At 24.9% G+C, this 19,223-nt stretch overlaps 4 protein-coding genes across 6 annotated transcripts; 2 read left to right on the top strand and 2 right to left on the bottom strand.

The window, feature by feature from the left end:
* Positions 1-151: 151 nt before the first annotated feature.
* LOC122712902 (regulator of G-protein signaling loco) lies at positions 152-9,499 on the bottom strand. 3 transcript variants are annotated; one of them, XM_043932908.1, is made up of 14 exons: positions 8,361-9,498; positions 7,652-8,260; positions 6,619-7,251; positions 4,499-4,609; positions 4,186-4,410; positions 3,869-4,089; positions 3,597-3,789; positions 3,128-3,337; positions 2,466-2,742; positions 2,245-2,393; positions 1,750-1,833; positions 1,509-1,653; positions 1,278-1,369; positions 153-1,096 (listed from the first exon to the last, which is right to left on the bottom strand). In XM_043932908.1, exons 1-14 carry the CDS (start codon positions 9,000-9,002, stop codon positions 518-520), a joined length of 4,170 nt encoding a protein of 1,389 aa, XP_043788843.1. In that variant the 5' UTR covers positions 9,003-9,498; the 3' UTR covers positions 153-517. The 3 variants fall into 3 exon arrangements, with proteins under 3 accessions (XP_043788844.1, XP_043788843.1, XP_043788845.1); XM_043932910.1 differs by having other exon boundaries at positions 954-1,115; positions 8,361-9,499; XM_043932909.1 differs by lacking the exon at positions 3,128-3,337 and having other exon boundaries at positions 152-1,096.
* A 750-nt stretch (positions 9,500-10,249) lies between these two features.
* Positions 10,250-13,093, top strand: LOC122712886 (putative leucine-rich repeat-containing protein DDB_G0290503). The gene is made up of 4 exons (XM_043932883.1): positions 10,250-12,285; positions 12,369-12,479; positions 12,557-12,707; positions 12,813-13,093. Exons 1-4 carry the CDS (start codon positions 10,438-10,440, stop codon positions 12,860-12,862), a joined length of 2,160 nt encoding a protein of 719 aa, XP_043788818.1. The 5' UTR covers positions 10,250-10,437; the 3' UTR covers positions 12,863-13,093.
* Positions 13,094-13,269: 176 nt separating this feature from the next.
* Positions 13,270-14,478, bottom strand: LOC122713034 (60S ribosomal protein L26). The gene is made up of 4 exons (XM_043933161.1): positions 14,463-14,478; positions 13,967-14,147; positions 13,724-13,864; positions 13,270-13,459 (listed from the first exon to the last, which is right to left on the bottom strand). Exons 2-4 carry the CDS (start codon positions 14,132-14,134, stop codon positions 13,322-13,324), a joined length of 447 nt encoding a protein of 148 aa, XP_043789096.1. The 5' UTR covers positions 14,135-14,147; positions 14,463-14,478; the 3' UTR covers positions 13,270-13,321.
* A 745-nt stretch (positions 14,479-15,223) lies between these two features.
* LOC122713033 lies at positions 15,224-18,884 on the top strand. Its single transcript, XM_043933160.1, has 4 exons — positions 15,224-15,348; positions 16,679-16,970; positions 17,832-18,106; positions 18,270-18,884. Exons 2-4 carry the CDS (start codon positions 16,891-16,893, stop codon positions 18,851-18,853), a joined length of 939 nt encoding a protein of 312 aa, XP_043789095.1. The 5' UTR covers positions 15,224-15,348; positions 16,679-16,890; the 3' UTR covers positions 18,854-18,884.
* Positions 18,885-19,223: the final 339 nt, after the last annotated feature.

The following is a 19,223-nucleotide window of genomic DNA, read 5'->3' on the forward strand; positions in this document are numbered from 1 at the left end:
CAAATCAAACTAAAAATTATATTAATGTAAAAACAAAATAAACATCTCTATAAAACAAAGTTTATATTATTTATTTAATACATATAAAATCTCAAATATTCTTTTCATCATTTACGTACAACAACATTCGCTATAAATTACAATATATAAAATATATATCCTATATAACTAGGAAAGTAACAGCTGTATTGTAAAAACACCATAAATATGTATCGACTACATTTAAAAACACATTAAGAATACCACTAAAATAAACATCTTCAAGAATCAGATATTTTACATCAATTAAAAGTATTATGATACAAAATTATTATCGAAATTCTAAAAGGCACTAAATAATACTACCAACTCTTTCGTCTTATTACAACTTCATTTTACGAATATGAATACATAATATATATAATAAAATTGATTAGATAACACTCTTTTGCTTTTTTGTGGAACATTTCACGTTTTACTCTAAAAGCAAAAATATGTAAGAACCAATACATAAATATTGGTTTCTTAATCAAATATATTATAAAATATTTTTTCGAGTAAATTCGGTAGGACTTAAAGAAACAGCATAATTAGACTTTGGTAAAGATTTCGGAGATACAATATATCCAGTTTTCGTTGCACATGTTATAAGATTTTTTGGTTTTGGCGGAAGCGGAGGAGGTTTCGATGATTTGTTTACTCCTACGGAGTTGACTTGAGTATCGAAACAACCGAAACCAGTAGTTTGGGAACAAGATCCGTTCTCTACAACAGTTCGATCTCCATCCGTTAAAGTTGTATCTAATATGAACGAACTATCTGGAGACTTACTCTGCAACTCTTTTCCAGTAGCCAATACATGGAATCGTTCATCGATATTTTCATTTTTTGATGAAGCCAACGTAGTTGTTGCCGTCATCTTCATTGTTGTTTTTGTTGTTGTTGTTGTTGTTGTTGTTGTTATTGATGTTGTCATCGTTGTATTTTGATCATGCCCGCTATAGTTTTGTCGTTCATGAATCGAACTATAAAACTTGGCGTTTGCTTCACAATTGGTAGATACTATCCTAGGTCTTCGAACTTTGTTGCGATCCGCCGGCTTACCATTTTCCTTGTTCTGATCAGTAATTTCATAGCTTTAAGGGTCGAAACGTATCGCATAATAAAAATTTTAAAAATGAAATATGTTTAAAAACGTTACTTCGATAACTGGCAATATGTTTCATCAAATAACTTTGGTATAATTAAGAAGATATGGATTACTATACCTTAGCACATGTAAATTTCATTTTGTTTACCTTTAAAAAATCTGGCAATTCAAAATTAATTTCCGTGCCTCTTTGATCTTCCAATCTAGATCTTTGTGCTCGTTTTAAACCTTCATATAAATCTATAAATACAATCATAATTAATTTCATATTGCATAAGTAAGAATGACAACATTTTGTATTTATATAAATTCATATTTATTATATTCTTATGTTATTTTATTATAAACAATACGATTCAAGTATTTAAATATAATTTACCTTCGCCATCAAATTTTCCTGGTAATTGAAGTTTCACTCCGTTCCGCCATTTCGCTATTAAAGGAGGATGAGACTTAGTAGTTTCTTCAGGAACATAATCGTTCGTGTTACTTTTTTCGTTTAAATTACATTTAGACTTTCCTCCCTTTAACATATATAACATATACAATATATAAAAATCATTTTTCTTAAAAGCAATACATAAACTCAATATTAATAAAATAACAGACTTTTATCATACTTTTTTCTTTCCATGCATTGTAGAATCTCGAAGGAAAAATTTGCTCGGCAAAATAGATGAACCCTCAGATCGTTGATCATCAGACTATATTAGAAAAAATAAAATAATTCGTAAATATTGTAAAAAGATAATTTTTAATTTTAAATCAAGTCTCAAATGAATTTTCTTATTTAAATATAGTAAATATATACAATATAATATAATATAATACAAGCTTAAATTCCAATACAATCATTTCATTCAAATTATAATACTGTTAAATTTCATTATTTCTTTTTTGTTACCTAATATCTCAAATTAGGCACAATATCTTCTTCAATTGATTTTTTTAGATTTATTTTTTTTTCTTATTAACAAATCCTAAATTTTAAATTATATCAAATTTCTTTTTCTATTTTTAAAAAATTGCAATATAAATTCTAAAACTCATCAAAACTCTTCATTGGAATTTAAACATGCATTATTAAATTTAAATAAATATATTAATTTTATTACCTTACATGAGCCATCGTTATAATGATATTTACTCGAACCTTTGCCCACCAAAAGTTCTTCAAATACTCTATTTGTAATTTCATCTAAAGTGGATTGTGAATTTGACGCATCATGTGTATATTTAATTGTGTTTAGCTCTTTTTGGGAATCTGCAATGATATTAATTATTTCAACTCAACAATTATGCTCAATAGTTTTTTATCAATATTTCGATATTTTACCTTGATCCTTTATATTTGTTAAAATCAGTCTTACGGGAGCATCAATAGCTTGTATATCCATACAAATACGGTGGTTTTCACTCCATACAGTAACCATATCTAAATTAAAACCATATTTATTTAGAAGCGGCCTCAATACATCTTTAAGAGTTCTGCCTTTATGTGCGATCACAGTTATCACTCGCCGAGAAGGTAAATCTACTTTCAATATTTTGGTTGGTACAACTTCTACTTCTTGACCAGCCAGTACTGATGAAGGATATTTTGCATCTATAATCTAAAAGCATGAAAAAATTCTAATTTTAGATATTAATACATATATAAACAAATAATAAATTTAAATATTTTAATATTAAATTATAAATATTAAATATTAAATTTAAATATTAAAGTATAAATTTTAATTTCATGCAGACATACATAAAATACGCATATTTTATATCTTAATAGATTTAACATGAATATACCCATTTACAAAAGCTATACCAAAAAATGCATGCATAAAAATTCTTACATAATAATCTTCCACAATCCTTGCAGCAATTATACTGTGCACAAGAAAGAAGCAATAAATAGTATATTTCATATCAATTAAATTATTTTATTTGTTAGTTTTAAGTAATCTTAAAAGATGCGTTAAATAAATGCGAGAGATCACAAACCTCATCTGTAGCTAGGATTAGAACATCATAGTTAGAATATCTGAGAGCTCTTTTATCAAGGAGGCGTGTAACCACATCTTTAATACTCTCCATTTGGCTAGTTGGCACAACCGTAGTCGATCCATCAGGTAATATTACCCGACATAACCCGGTACATTTGGCACGAACTTCTTTAGTTTCATTTGACTGTCCTTCGTAGGACGATAAAGACTACAAGTTATACATACAACAACTTTGTAGTTTTAAAATTAAATATGCGTTTAATAACACTGATATTTTTTTTTAACAAACATCCTTGCATACTTAGTTGCAATACTAAGATCTACTACACACTTGCAATACAAATAAAACTAACACATACTATAATTACTTTTATATATACTTCCCTTTAATATCATTGTTTTACCAAATGATACATTTTTATATCTATATTTAATCACAATATGATATGGAAAAAAAGAATACTTACATGTTTATGAAATGATTGTCTTAATGCCAAATCCCATGATGCAAGTGAAGATCTACTGCTAGATATAGAAATACTGTCGTCATTATTGTTACCTTCTGCTTCTCTTTTCATAGTTGTGAAACTTTTATATATAGTTTCATTTCTATTAGGACCTTTATTATATTCAGATTCACCACGATCTTTTGATTTAGATCTAAGAACGTATTATAAATATATAAATAAATTGATAACATTCTTTTCTGTTAATATTTATCAAATATCATTATTAATACCTGTTTTTTCTATTCCATGGAAGAATAGATTTTCTACATCGATCTTCTGCATCTGAATGACTCTTTTTTAATTTTACACTAGGAGAACTGGTAAGATTTAAATCACAATCTTCTACTCCAATTATAGAATTTCCTGTTTCTACACAATGACGATATAAATCAGATCTTAAAAATCTTGGGTAACTATCAAATTTCATCAAATTAAAAACCTGTTTTTGAGCCTGTAAATAAAATACAAATGATTTCTATTAATATAAAGCAATAAATGTTAATAATAATAAGACTAATTACAAAATTGAAGAAAACATCATGTACACCTGTAAAAAAAGATCAGCAGGTGATTCACTAAGAAGTTCTTGTGTTATTTGTCCAGTTGCATGACTATCAACATTTACGGGTTCTGCTGCTGTAGTAGATAAGTGACGTTGGTAAATTTGATTAGCCAACTTACGTCTTGTAGAAACATCTTTAGTATCTTTGTACCTTTCACAAGCAGCCCAAAAATAGATATTTTCATGACTGAATTCCTTTTTCAAAAATTCCTAAATTACAAAAATAAAATTATTTAAAAAATTGTAATGTCTTTATTTAGTAAATATGAGTAAATATTGTAAAATATGTCAATCTTACTGCAAATGTTTGTAAACCTTTTGGATCTTCTAGTAATTTTTCAAAACCACTGGCCCATGCATGTATATTTTTGCAATCGGTATTTTTATTACATAATTCTGTACTACCGTGCTGCATTGAAGAAACATTAAAAAAGTTATATTTTATTGATAACATCAAATAGGATTAAATGAATCATAGGAGAAATAATTGAATGCATGCACTATTAATTTAATACAAATACTATCAGTTAGAAATAAATTAAAAAGAAAAAAAATCTTTAAATTTAAATAATTTTTAATATACATTATTATATAATATATAATTTATTTATTAAATAAAATTTTTCATTATGCACGCATTCGCTCGCATCCGTAAGAGAATATATTGCATTAGAGCTACAAATATAATAAGTAAAATTATATACAGAGCTGTATATATAAATTTATTAAAAAAATATAAATAAAAAAAGAAAAAAAAAATTCTTTTAATATTGTTACCGTTTGTATTAAGCAAGACATTATATTCATATAAATATTTTATGTATATAAATTATATACGAAAAATTATTATAATATATTATATATAAAAATTATTATAAATTATAATATAGAAATGGAATACATATGTTCTCACGTACAATAATATATAATTTAATATTTTTTTATGTATCATTGCTTTATAAAATTTTTAACAATAAAATCTACAACAATAAAACGAAGTGAATCTATTCAATATCATTTATTGATAAAAAATTTGAACAACTACATAATATATAACGATTGATAAGAGTAAAAGAAATATTACATTAAAAATAAAAAAATTAAAAAGGGCGCGAAATTAATTAATTCTTATTGTCAAAACAATCAATCATATCGGTATAATGTATCGACACAATATATCGATTTAATATTGTCGATTATTGACTAAATTAAATCACTGAAGTTTAATTTTCTGTCCTAATTAATAAAAGAATAAAAATAAGATATTTCAATTTCAGAATGTTACTTATTTATTTAATGTAAACAACTGATTAACTTCTAAAAAGAACATTGAACTAGAAATCATGAAATGATTTTTTAATAATTCCATAAAATATCGACCGTTTTATATCGTACATACCGATTTCACCACGGTATCCATGTCGTGATCGAAGATCGTATTTCTTCGTGTAGTCGCGTAACGATCCCATTTATTGAAGAAAAAACAAAGATATTTATAGAAACATATTATAATTTACGAAATAATTTTCTCAAAATTGATTATTAAAATAAGATTATGTTACGTTCGTAATAATATGGGCTCCGCCCAACTGCAATGATGCACCATTGACAATTATGATTCCGTACACGGTTCAACTCAATACTCAACCGAACACAACGTACACCGACACAACGTATGTGATTAATCGATCGTCTTATTTCAATTGAACCGATAATTTACACAAACGATGATTCAATAAATTTAATAGTGACTTCAATAATCATCATACACTAATCAACATATTATAACCGTTACGATCAGCATTACGTTCATTTTGTGGCTAACTTGTCACTCTCATGTGCACTACCGCTATGAGTATATTCACTCGTACTTCATTTCCTCCTCTCTCTCTTTCCCACTCCTTTCGAAATGCTCGGTCGGTCGGTCGGTTGATTTATCCGTCGGTAGCTTTATTTATTCATATTAAATATATCTTTTTTATTAATTTATTTATTTTTACGTAAAATATTCTTATTATCTCATTCCAAAATTATGAAACTATCAAATTAAAGTATGACACCTTAATTCCATTACTCAATCTTCCCCTCTCCTTCCTTCATCCCCTCTCTACTAGCTCATTTCTTCTTTCCCGCCCTCACTCATTCACTCACTCACATTCTTTCTCTCTTGCTCATTCGCTCATATGCTCTCTTCCAATTCTCTTATATTCATATACTAGTTCACTCATTCATTGATTTAGTCGCGAATTGCTATACATCTTTTATTTTAGACATATTTAAATGATTTTTTCATCTTTCATTATATTTAATTTTTGTTTCAATGTGATTATCAATTATAAATTAATAAATCATTAATTATGATTAATTAATCAAATTAAACTTCAATAAAAAAAAAATAAATATATATATAAATCTTACCAAACAGATATTCTGCACACAAGTTCCAACATTTCGTATTTCTTGCAAACTTCCCCAGGGACGTGAATTATCCGATTTATCTGAATAGGTTTGGCACAGTGGTCGAACATAATCCATGCTCGTATTAAGATCTTCAAAACTATGCACTAAAGATTTGGAAATACCAGAAAAGACTTTTGGACTAAATTTATCTGGTATACCAATTTCTTTTGATTCTGCTAATCTTGTAAATCCCGATAATTGTTTCGATTTGACTACAGAATCATCAGATATTTCAATGGCATCTTCTAAGCCATGCAACATCGCGTTAGTACAAACGGATACAAGAGAACCAACGGACGAACTAAGCAACCCCTGCTTAACTGTTGAAGCAGATGGCAATGGACAGGTGGGCAAATCCCCCCTCTTTATTCCGTTTTGTGTATCGGAACTCATCTCGGAATTTTCTACCACTTCCGTATTTATTTCATTGCAAAAATCATTAAAAACAACACTTTCACGAGGCAATTTCAAATTATCTTTGTACATGTTTAATTTATTTGCTTCATTCCAACAAGTATTTGATACAGCTCGTACCGTTAATCTTAAATCCACGGCTTCATTATTATATGATCTTGAATAATCACATGTATCCTAAATACATACCATGTTCATTAAAAACAAAGTTTTTTTTAAATCAAAATGAAAAATTTTAAAACAATTAAAAAATAGTTCTTATATATAATTCTATATATATTTATTATATCTATAATTTCATTAAAAATATTTCTTTTTTAAACGATTTTAATGAATTTAATAATATATATATTAATTAAAGTAATTAAATTTTTCTTTTTTTTTATTTAAAATATAAAGTTTTTTTATGAATTTGTTACTTATTATTCTATTGTCTTATTTGTTGCATTAAACAAAATTACATAAATTTTAACATATATTTAATGAATAATTAAAATATAAAATATTAAGATATAAAAAATCTTATAATCTGTTCCATATATTAAATTAACTACAATTAACATTATAATCAACATACCCTATATTCTGAAGTTGGACATCTTCTTTGGGAAACATTTTGAATAATATTTTTATCAGAACGGCTTGTACAATCATCTTTATAACCAATTCCAGAATCACTATTACTTGAATGAGCTGTTGATGTACTTATATTGCTCGGTTGTGGAGAAGCTGTTTCTTGATGTCTTCGCATTTCATTATATGGATTTGTATCAGTAGCTGCAGAATCTGATATGTATAGAGTTTGTATAGCACCTATTAGACCATTGCAACTATCTGGAAATTCCTGACATACATTTAATTCAGAAGTTTTGGTACATGTAAATCCAAATATATTGCATACACTAGAATGTACTACATGGTCAATTAATTTATAATAAATTGTAAAAACATGACAAGAATTTGAAACAATATTTTCTTTATCTTTAACAGATTTAGTTAATATGCCAAAATATTGTTTGTCCTGTTCAGAAAAGGAATTACAAAATATTATTCTATAGGATGGATATTCTGCTATAATACGATTTTCTGAATTAGTGAGCTTTATATTTGCTACATGTATTGTTAACAATACCGTAGTTGGATTTCTTTTTTCAGCTTTCAACCGTTTGATACATTTTCTCAATACCTGGAGAAATAAATAAAAATTAATAAAATCATATGTAAATTAATTGTTTCACATAAATTTAAAAAGTAATTTATTACAATAATAATATTATCAAAATTACCTGCATCATACACGATGGATGTAATTGATTTGGAATGTCTATAGTACCAAGATAACCAACAACTGTTCTATGTACTATTTTCTCAGAATCTCTTTTATGAGATGTTGGTGGTGGTGGAGGTGGAAGAGGACTAGACATATCCCAATGATAATGTAAATTACAATAATTTCCATGATTTTGCAATTCAGGTGGTGTTTTTCCAGCTACATCAAACATAGCACCACTTTGTAAGTCTCGTACGACTTTAGCAACTCTACATTGTAATTGTAATGCTCCAATGTTACTTGCACGAGGTTTATGAATATATTTAGGTTTGCAGCGTATTGCCGTTAATCCTTCTTCATCCGAAGAATCAGAATAATAATTTTCAGCTATTTGTAATCTTAAAATACCCTTAGAACGACCAATTAATTGTACAACATCATCATGTGGTAATTTACTAACATTGTGACCATTTACAGATACTAAATAATCGCCGGCTCGTAATCCAGCAATATCTGCAGGACTCCCTGGAACGATGCAACTCAATATGCAGGGTTGTTGTCCCGAGATCGTAAAACCAAATCCTTTCATTCCACGTAACACCTCCACTGCTCTTACACCGTAGTTCACTCGCTTTTTCTTCTTTCTATTTTGATGCATTCTTATATTTTCTTTTCATCAATTAACATAAAAATTTCAATCAGTTGTTCAAAATTGCCAATCAGATTATCATTGATTTAATACTTTCACGATCCAAAAAAACTTCTGAATCATCTTTACTTAAATTCTATTTTCATCACCTATTCTATTTCTTTCAATTTTTTCGAAAGAAAAATAAATATATCAAAATATAATAATTTATATATCACACGATTAACCGAACTAATCATCGATAATCAATTCCCATTTCAAATTGGTTCTTGACCGTTTATACTGTGATTCGTGACGGCGTTCTTTCTGCGCTCTTGTACCTCTTTCTCTTACACTATATTACTGTATCACTAAAACTCAATTTTTCATTCATTTTTTTTTTAATTTTTATATACATTTTTAGAATTTATACACATTAAAATGCACAATAGTATTTATCTTATTTTTTTAAACTTCTGAATAATGAATAAGATGTTTTGATAATCTCGTCATTCTTTTTCTTTTACTTCTATCCTTTCACTCCCTCCACTTTCTTTCTTTCATTTACATCATTGTTTGTACCTATATATCCATCGATTCATACACTTCCGGTACACAAATACATATTATACTAGAAATTTCATAATGAAAATTTTTTTTTTTCACATTGAATACATTTTCATATGAAAGAACTATTATTGATGTTATGATAATTGATATAATGATTGTTATTATTTATATAATTTCTTTTTTCGATAACAAATAAATATATAATAAAAATTATTAAAAATTCTTTATTATTTATCTTAGTTTTAATAAATTCAATTTTAATTCATATTATATTCCATTTATCTATACAATACTTTTTACTTTTTAAATATAAAGTAAATAATAATAGAAATTAATTTAATTATATGATAGATATCAATTTAAAAATTTATTTTATTCAATACCATTAGAAATATTATAAAAATTTATGTTTATTTTAAATATTATTTCAAATATTTTTATTTTTTTAAATATATTAGAATTTAATAAATATATAACTAATGCAATATATTTTGATCTTTATTTATTAAACAAAATATTTTTATTGTATAATTATTATAATTTTGCTTTTAATTGAATGTAAAATATAGATATTATAAAAAAAAAATGTATAAATCTATTAAAAAAAAAAAAAGAAAAAGTAATCTTCACATTTCAAATCATTTCGTTGCATTGTAATATTGTATGTATTACTATGTATACAATATTTACATAAATATATACAAATTTTGTGATAAATGTTTAAAGTGATAAATATTTTAGTAATTGACATCGTTCTAAATTATAAAATATTTTATTCTTACTCATTCATTCTTTATTTTAAATATTAATATATTATTGTTGAAAGGTTTAAAAGTGATAATAGAGGTTAAGTTATTGAATAATTTTCAATATTATTGAAAAATTTTATTATACTATGGAATCGAATGAAATTACTTGGAAATTAGTACCAAATACAGTTGCAAGTAGAATGATAGATTTTTCTTTAATACACAAGCTAGTACCATCTAGAAAAATACGTCAAAGAAATAAAGCTATGAATATTGCAATTAAACAGTTTCAGAGTTTAAAATCATATAGTCAATATATTAAAATGAAAACTTCAATTCTTCGAAATTTGTCAGATGATAGTGAAACTGATGATAATGTAAGTTTTACAGAAGATGATTATAGTATTTTATATAAATCTGATCTAAGTTTAACAGACTACATAATGCAAATGTCTAACAAAAATGAAAAGTATACTTATGAGTCAGAATTTGAGACTAATAAAGATAATATTGTTTCTAATTCAAAAACTAAGAAAACATATGTAGAAAAACGCAAAAGAAAATCATCAGAAACTATAAATTTAGGTTGGCAAAAAATTATTAAAAAAAGAATTAAAGATTCTTCTTTTGAAACAAAAAAGACAAATATAAATGATTTAATATCTTCTAATGTAACTTCTTCTCTTATAAATGCTAACACACAAGATAATTTCAAGATTGATGCAAACTGTTCTAAGGAAAGTATTTTAAATCTATCAAATGAAATGTCAATAAATAATGAAATTTATACTGCAGAAAAAATTAAAGATAAATGTTCCAGAGTTCCAGATTCAAATAAAGTAAAACATGATACAATTGTAGTACATGAAACAATAAGCAAAAATAATGAGTTAGAAGTATCAAATCTTATGATGAATAATATTGATGAAAAATTTCATTCAAATGAAAATTATTCTTATAAATTATTTGATGATTCTAATACAGAAACAGTAAAAGAAATCAAGAAAGAAATGGCATCATTATCAGATCATATTAATGAAAATCAAAATCCTAATGATTCTTGTATAAATAAAAATATACTTTTGATTCAAAATAATTGTAATCAATCAGAGAAAAATTTAATTAGAAAAGAATTGAAAGATCAACTTTTAATTATAGGCAATACATATCAACCAAAGGATTCAGGTATTGAAGAAGATTCAGAGGAAGAAATTTCAGATCATAAAAAAAAACATTATAAAAAAGTTAAAAACACAATTCAAAATACAGAACAAAATATATCAACTACTACTTCTCCACAACCCACAATAAATTATAAAAATAATATGATAGATTGTGATAACAATTCTGAAAGGCACATGCTAAATAAATCAGATATTAAAGATATAATATTACATGTAGATAAAAATATAAATGAAATAGAATATAAGAAAAAGATAGAAAAGCATAAAGTACAACCCAAAGTTACTCATACAGAAATTGTTAATAGGAAGTATAAAATAATATGCGATACATCTGCATTTGATAATCATAGTGAATCAGAAGAATTAGATTTTCATGATGAAAATTATGAAATACAGGAAGCACAACAAATAATGGAAGATAGTATTTCTTCTAATAAACGATTGCAACAATTAAGAAGATTAAATTTAACTATAGATAGTAACTCTAGTCTTAGTGATAATGATGATACATATTGTAATGTTGAGAATATGAGAAATAAGCTATTCGAACGATCTAAAGAATCAGTAGATACATTAAATAGTGAAGATGAAGATATAAATTCCAAACATGAAATTTCAATGAAATTTGATGAAAAATTACAAAATAATGATAAATATATTCAACATAAATCAAATTCATTAAATAATGCAATAAGTCATAATTTTAACAAAAAACAAAATGTGAGAAAATTAAATAAAAAGAATTTAAAAATAAAGTGTACAGTACAATCAGAAAATGCACAATCATCAATATGTGATAGACCATGCAATGTATAAATAAGAATTTTGTTATTGTTTTTTGTTTAAGCACTACTACTTTTATTTTACATATTTTATTTTTTTCATTTCTTCAGTTACAGGAATTAATAGAAAAAGAAAGTTTAGTACTTGAAACAACAATACCTTCTTTTACCCTTAAGGACATAGAAGAGGATGATGTTTTTATTATTGACATTCCTTCTACGGTATAATACACATAAATTGTATTGATATAGAAAAAATTCAAGAATATAATATTTCATTTTATTTCTACTGTATATAGGTACTTGAAAGTGAATTAATAGGAAATAAAATAGTTTTGACAGACAAAAAATTAAAACTTGGAAAAAAAAAATACAAAGTTGAATGTAAAAGTATAGATAATACATCTTGGGTTTTTGCTAGTGGAAAAGTTCACAAACCCTACAAAATAGGTATATATTTAATACATTATATATTTTCTTATTATTATATTTAGATAATTTCTTATATATACATATATAAATTAATATTATTTAAAAAATATTTTTTGTTTTTAGTAAATATTAAACCAATGATAAGAGCAGTAACAGGAGAAAAAATTACATAAAACTCATTTGTCCAAATTAAGCAAAATTTGTTAAGCAAAATATCAAAAAATGTTCACTTATCTAATATACAAAATATTTAAATAATGAAAATGTAATGATAATGTAAGTAATTTGTGCAATTAATTTAGAAATTTATCTATTTATATTTTTATAAGAATAATTTATATCATAATTTTGCATAATTTTTCAATAATGATAATTTTAAAAATAATTTTAAAAATTTATGATTAAATACAATATTGTTGATTTATTTATAAATGTAACGATTTCGTAATTTTGATCTAAATATGTAATAATCTTAATATGTTTTAATAAACCAGTATATTTTTATATATATTAAAGAAACACAAAAATTTTGAAATATTTTATATGTTAGTATTAAGTATTGAAAATATATTACGCATAATTCCAATGTTAACATTTTTATTAAATTTTATAAATGAAGCTATATTTTAAATTTATGAAGTTTCCATGGCAGCAGTTGAATCTTCAGTATATTTGCCCTTATCCTTGCCTAATGCAGCAAGCCTACCTTTACTTCTTCTGTCAATAATTTTCTTACGATCTTTATCCATTTTTAATTTTACAATGACTGTCTGTAAAGCAAACAAAATTTAAATTGTAAAAAAAAACAAATATTTTTATTAATAAAAATAAAGTAAAATCATAAAATCAGTGCCAATTTTTCTGCAGTAAAAAAGCTAAGCAAGTCAAATTCATAAATATAAAGGAGAACCCTTTTATATTAATGTAAGTGACAAACATTATGCTATTTATCTATGTGAATGGTTTAATTCATCATTTATCAAAATTAGATAATATATAGTAAAATATAATAAAAAAAATGGCTATTTTTTTACCTTAGAGGGATCAATACCAACATACACATTAGCAGTATTAATTTTTTCACGTTGAATTCTTTCTATGTATATGACGAATTTTTTCCTGTATACTTGAACAACTTTGCCAACTTGTTGTCCTTTATAATGTCCACGCACAACCTGTTGAAAACAATTATAAATATTTAATAAATTAATCATCAATTATTAATATAATTGTTTTTTTTAATTTTTAAATAATTCATAACATACTTAATATCCTACCTGAACTTCATCATCTTTGCGAATTGGCATAGAACGAACATTATATTTCTGCCGAAGTTCTTTCGACAGAGGAGCCGACATAAGTCTTCTTCGAATATGAGACGGTGCTGTAAAATGCCTCTTTCGGTTTTTTCGGCGCGAAGAAGAAACAAGTCGATTAAATTTCATGGTTATTGGTTACCTGCATATATAAAATATTAATAGATATAACTTTGAATTAATTCTAATAAAATGAAATTTAATAATTCACAGCAAAATTATGCGTTGCATTTAATAGTTTAATAACATTAAATTTTTGTTATTGTATATTTATTTATATATACAAATATAATAGGTTAGAATAACTGTCATTAAAAATATAATTATTATCGATATCTTATAAAATTATTAATAATCACATTTATAATTTAAAATTAACACAATTTTCATGCAAAATCTTTATTGAAATTATTTATTTAATTCCGATTGAAATCGATTTAAATTTTAACAAACTTACCGTCAATGATTCTATCGCGTAACTCTAACCGGAAGAGCGTTTACTTTTATGATGCCTGAAAGCGAAACAAATTTACCTAGTCTAGTAACTTTATAATTCACTAAATTATTCGGATTAGTTATCAATTTTAATCCGAATTTTTATGATATAATATTATAATATATAATATTATAGCGAATTCGTATTGATTAAAAATTTTAATAATATTACAAAATATATTTTATATTTGAATAGATGCATGTGTATAATAAATTAAATTTAAATATATACAAAAATAATGTATATAATCTTTCTTTATAATTGCGTCCTTATATCAAAATATAATTTTTTTTTATTTCCCTTATATTAATCTAGTTCTTTTTTATTTTTCTATAAATAGAAATTTTTCGCCATTAAGAAGCTTATTCTTTTGACATATAACGCAGATGAATATGATGTGAGTTTATGCCATTTATATTAATCCATAGATAGTTGTATTGTTTTACAATTACAGTATCACCATTTTCAAGATCTTATGAAAATATATTTTATAATTGAATAGATACATGTGTATAATAAATTAAATTTAAATATATACAAAAATAATGTGTAATCTTTCTTTATAATTGCAATTCCTTATATCAAAATATAATTTTTCTTTATTTCCCCTATATTAGTCTAGTTCTTTTTTATTTTTCTACAAATAGAAATTTTTCGCCATTAAGAAGCTTATTCTTTTGACATATAACGCAGATGAATATGATGTGAGTTTATGCCATCTATATTAATCCATAGGTAGTTGTATTGTTTTACAATTACAGTATCACCATTTTCAAGATCTTATGAAAATATTGCCGTTATGGGGCTACTAATTGTACAACGACATTCGATACATCATACAAAGCAAGTAAGTAAATAATTGATCAACAAAATTTTTGTTTATTGAATGGAATATGTTTGTTTACATTATAATTATTAATAATTTTTAAAACAGTAGTAAAAGTACTATCAGTAGATTTTAAAATATATTTTTTTTGTTTCGTACAAATTATTTTTATTATAAATTTTGTTATTTCTTCTTTTGTTTTTTGATATTGGTTTGATTATTTATTTATTTTTACTTTTTCTATTTTTTTTTTAAGTGATTTGGTTTTATGTTGACAATTTAATAAACGAGTAAAATTTACGGAAAAAATACAAGTTTTATATTATCCTAAAATTAAATTTATATTATATTAAATTAAATTCATCAATGATTTTAAAAATTCTAAAAATTATGACATTGACTAATGAATGCTAAAGAATATATCGATAAAACAATAAATTGCAGTGTTGATTTCGTAAATAAATAAAATATATTAATTATAAATTAGATATAAGTTAAACAAATTTCTGGCTGCTTTCAAACAGTCGATAATACAAAAATCAAATCGGTTCTATCAAAATTATTTGTTTATAATATCTGACTCAGCATTCGCCATTTGTTGTTCATCGAACGGATGGATTGTAAACGAAGCCAAAATGGCTTCAGCATATTAGTAATCTTTATGTATTTTTAAATATGCATAACTTTTGATACAATGATTTTTTAGATTTAAGTTCTATATTTTTGGATTCTATTCATTAAATTACTATCAAGTGATAAATAAATAAAATAATTTTTTATCCAATATAAAAAATATGAATAAATGCAATAAAAATATATTTGTACGAAAGAAACAGAGAGAAAGAGAGAGAGAGAGAAAGAGAAAGAGAGCACGAAAACATACACATTATATAATATATATATGATGAAAGCTTTGCAATTTAATCACAAAAATATAGATTCAGTAAAAAATAAAGACAAAAGAATAATAAAGAAACATTGATCAAGATATAATTTCTTTACAATTTTTCTTCAAATTTGTTGATCAAACATATCCGTTCAAACAGCCGAAATTAAATAAAATTAAAAAAATTAAATAATATAAATATTTTTCTTCTATTAAATATTAAATCTTTTTATTAAATAATATAAAATTTTTTCTTTTCATATTTTTCTTTTCATATTTTTCTTTTCCCAAAATGATTTTTATATTAAATGTAAAATATGTTTTTTTTGCAATTTATTTAAATAATATATTTCTAAAATAAAAAAATATTTAATAAAATTATAAACTTTATATTATTATTATATATAATTATTTAATTATGTATAATTAAGTACATGCAGATCTATCATCTTATTTGTGTTTTAGGTCTGTAGAACAACGTGTAGATCAATCTCCTAGAAATCAATATATTTTAGTGAAAACTTATAAAAAATTGTAAATTTTGGTATTTTTTGAATCCGACATTTCAAAGTGTGATCTAGCAAAAAAAAAAAATATAATATATTAGTATTTGGAAATAAAGTACTTTTTATTATATTAAATTTGAAAAAAAAAAAAAAAGAAAATTGGATTGCAAAATGGGTTCCACAAGACAAGATAGATCACTTAGCAGTGGAATATCTTTGCCACAGTGGATGAAAGGAAGAACCGATAGCAGGTATGTTTTTTTTTAATTTCTTTTGAGAGAAGCATCTTAATGTTAAACTTCGACTTGTACTAAGTTGCAGGCTCATGATGCTTTAACATTATTCTTTGCTGAATAAGTAGAAGAGATTTAAACCAACGGTAAGAGGCAATTTTTTTAATTGCCCGCAAAATATTTCTGAGAATTTATAACATTATATATAATATAATGTTATGAATATAAAAGATGAATTTAAATCATTTCATAAGATTTAATTTTGAATATTTGCAAATTAATTGTCTAAAATATAAAATAAAATTTAAATTTATATTATTTAAAACTTTAGTATTAAATATATATTTTGCAAGCAAAAAAAAAAATATATGTGATATTTGGCCAATACGTAATATAACGCGAATAAGCAGTTGATCGCATGGGCATTGTGCTATTCTTAGACTTATGACACTCTTCACGAGAGAAGTACGGCCTCGTGCAGTTTGTGTGCTGCGCATAGCGTTTTATTCTTTCATTTTTCGATATTATTTCTTTTAATGTTGTTTTACGTCAAAAATTCGGATTAAGTATCTTTCCATGTACGGCATGATTACATATAGTTTTTAATTAATGAAGTACTCATGTAAGATTATATCTTTGATATTTACGCGTTACTATAGAATTTAAAAATTTATAAATAATTATCTAATATTTTAAAAAGTGGAATTTATGAACAAGAATAAAAATATTTCACAATTGAAAGAATTTTCTAAGAATGTGAGTCGAAGAAATGTGATAAAAGTTGGATCTTTTTATCAAGTAGCTTAGCCTTGTTTTTTTCATCAATCCTATTTTGTAAAATGTGAAATTATAGCTTTTCGCATTTTTTTTTTTATGCAGATTCGACTTTGACGAGACTACATTTAGTCCTCCATCTCACGACGACAGCTTCTTTTATATACGGTATCCAAAGACACAAAATCGATTATCGGTTTCGCAAGATTTTCGGCCAATTGATGAAGTTTTTAATGAACAAAATATTACTCCATCAACAAATAATATAAAAGCACAAGATACGCAGCAACAGGTTATTGAAGAGAAGAAAAAAAATCAAGAGATTGATTTTAGCAAGCATCCTTTACCTTGTCAACCATTTATACCAACAACAAATAAAGGTATTAATATTAATTATTATATATGTTTTTTTGCACGATTCGTAATTATATAAATGACAAAAAAGTGAATTTTCTGAATATTGTAAAGAATAATGAAATATAAGAAATGTTGTTTCATATTTTATGTATTATATAATTAGTGTTTTATAATTTTTCATTCTAGGCAATGAAACTAAACCAAATCTAAAAACATCAACCAACAATACGAAAATTACAAAGTCACAAGGAATAGATGATGGATTTCATGGTGAACCAGCACTTTGTGGAAAGTCGATTGTTCTTGTAGCCAGTCAGATAATGTCTAACAAACTTCACGAAAATTTCTCAGCCGAACAGGCTGACAAACAATGTAAAAAAGGAAGTAAATCTTTACCAGCTACTCCACTCGCTTCGCCCGCAAGCAGTCCAAATAGTTCTCCGAAAACTCGTCGACGTGTTCCTTCTAATCGGTATTTTACTAGTCCATTTCTTCTTGATCGTGAAAAATATCAAGGAAGTTGGATCTTATCAAGCATCTTCGGACAATCTAGGGAAATTGTTACTGGTAAAATTGACGAAGAGGACGAAACAGATGTTTCAGCTCCTTCACTTAAAGCATTTGCTCGAAAAAAATCTATTTCGTCGCAAAATCTCACATATGTCGGAAGTGATGAAAAACCAGTTGAAAAACCAGCTTTCTCAAATGTATTTCAAGCAAAACCATCAGAATTAAGAGAGATGAATTTTTGGTCCCCGACATCAATGTGAACCAATATATAATATAATATCTTTAATTCTATTTATATGCGTATTATTATTACGTTTTGAGTTTAATTAATTAATCATTATAATTTATCATTAGTAGTTAATTTGGAGGTAAGAATTTATTTAAGAACACGATAAAAAATTGTGCACGATATTATCCATCTATTAAATTTTCTAAAATTAACGAATGCGTTGATAAAACGGAAGAAGAAAAAAAAAAGAAAATGCAACTTTTTACATTCATTATCCCTTTCATATATCCTTAATAATGTGCTTATTTCATAGTTAGATATAATATATTTATGCTGATTTTTTCTTTCTTTTTTGCGCTTTTAATTATTATTGTTGTTAAACAAGAAAATTATTTATATAG

This window comes from Apis laboriosa, unplaced genomic scaffold, assembly GCF_014066325.1.
Source record: "Apis laboriosa isolate Shangri-la unplaced genomic scaffold, ASM1406632v1 scaffold21_cov150, whole genome shotgun sequence".
In the NCBI taxonomy this organism is placed as follows: domain Eukaryota; kingdom Metazoa; phylum Arthropoda; class Insecta; order Hymenoptera; family Apidae; genus Apis; species Apis laboriosa.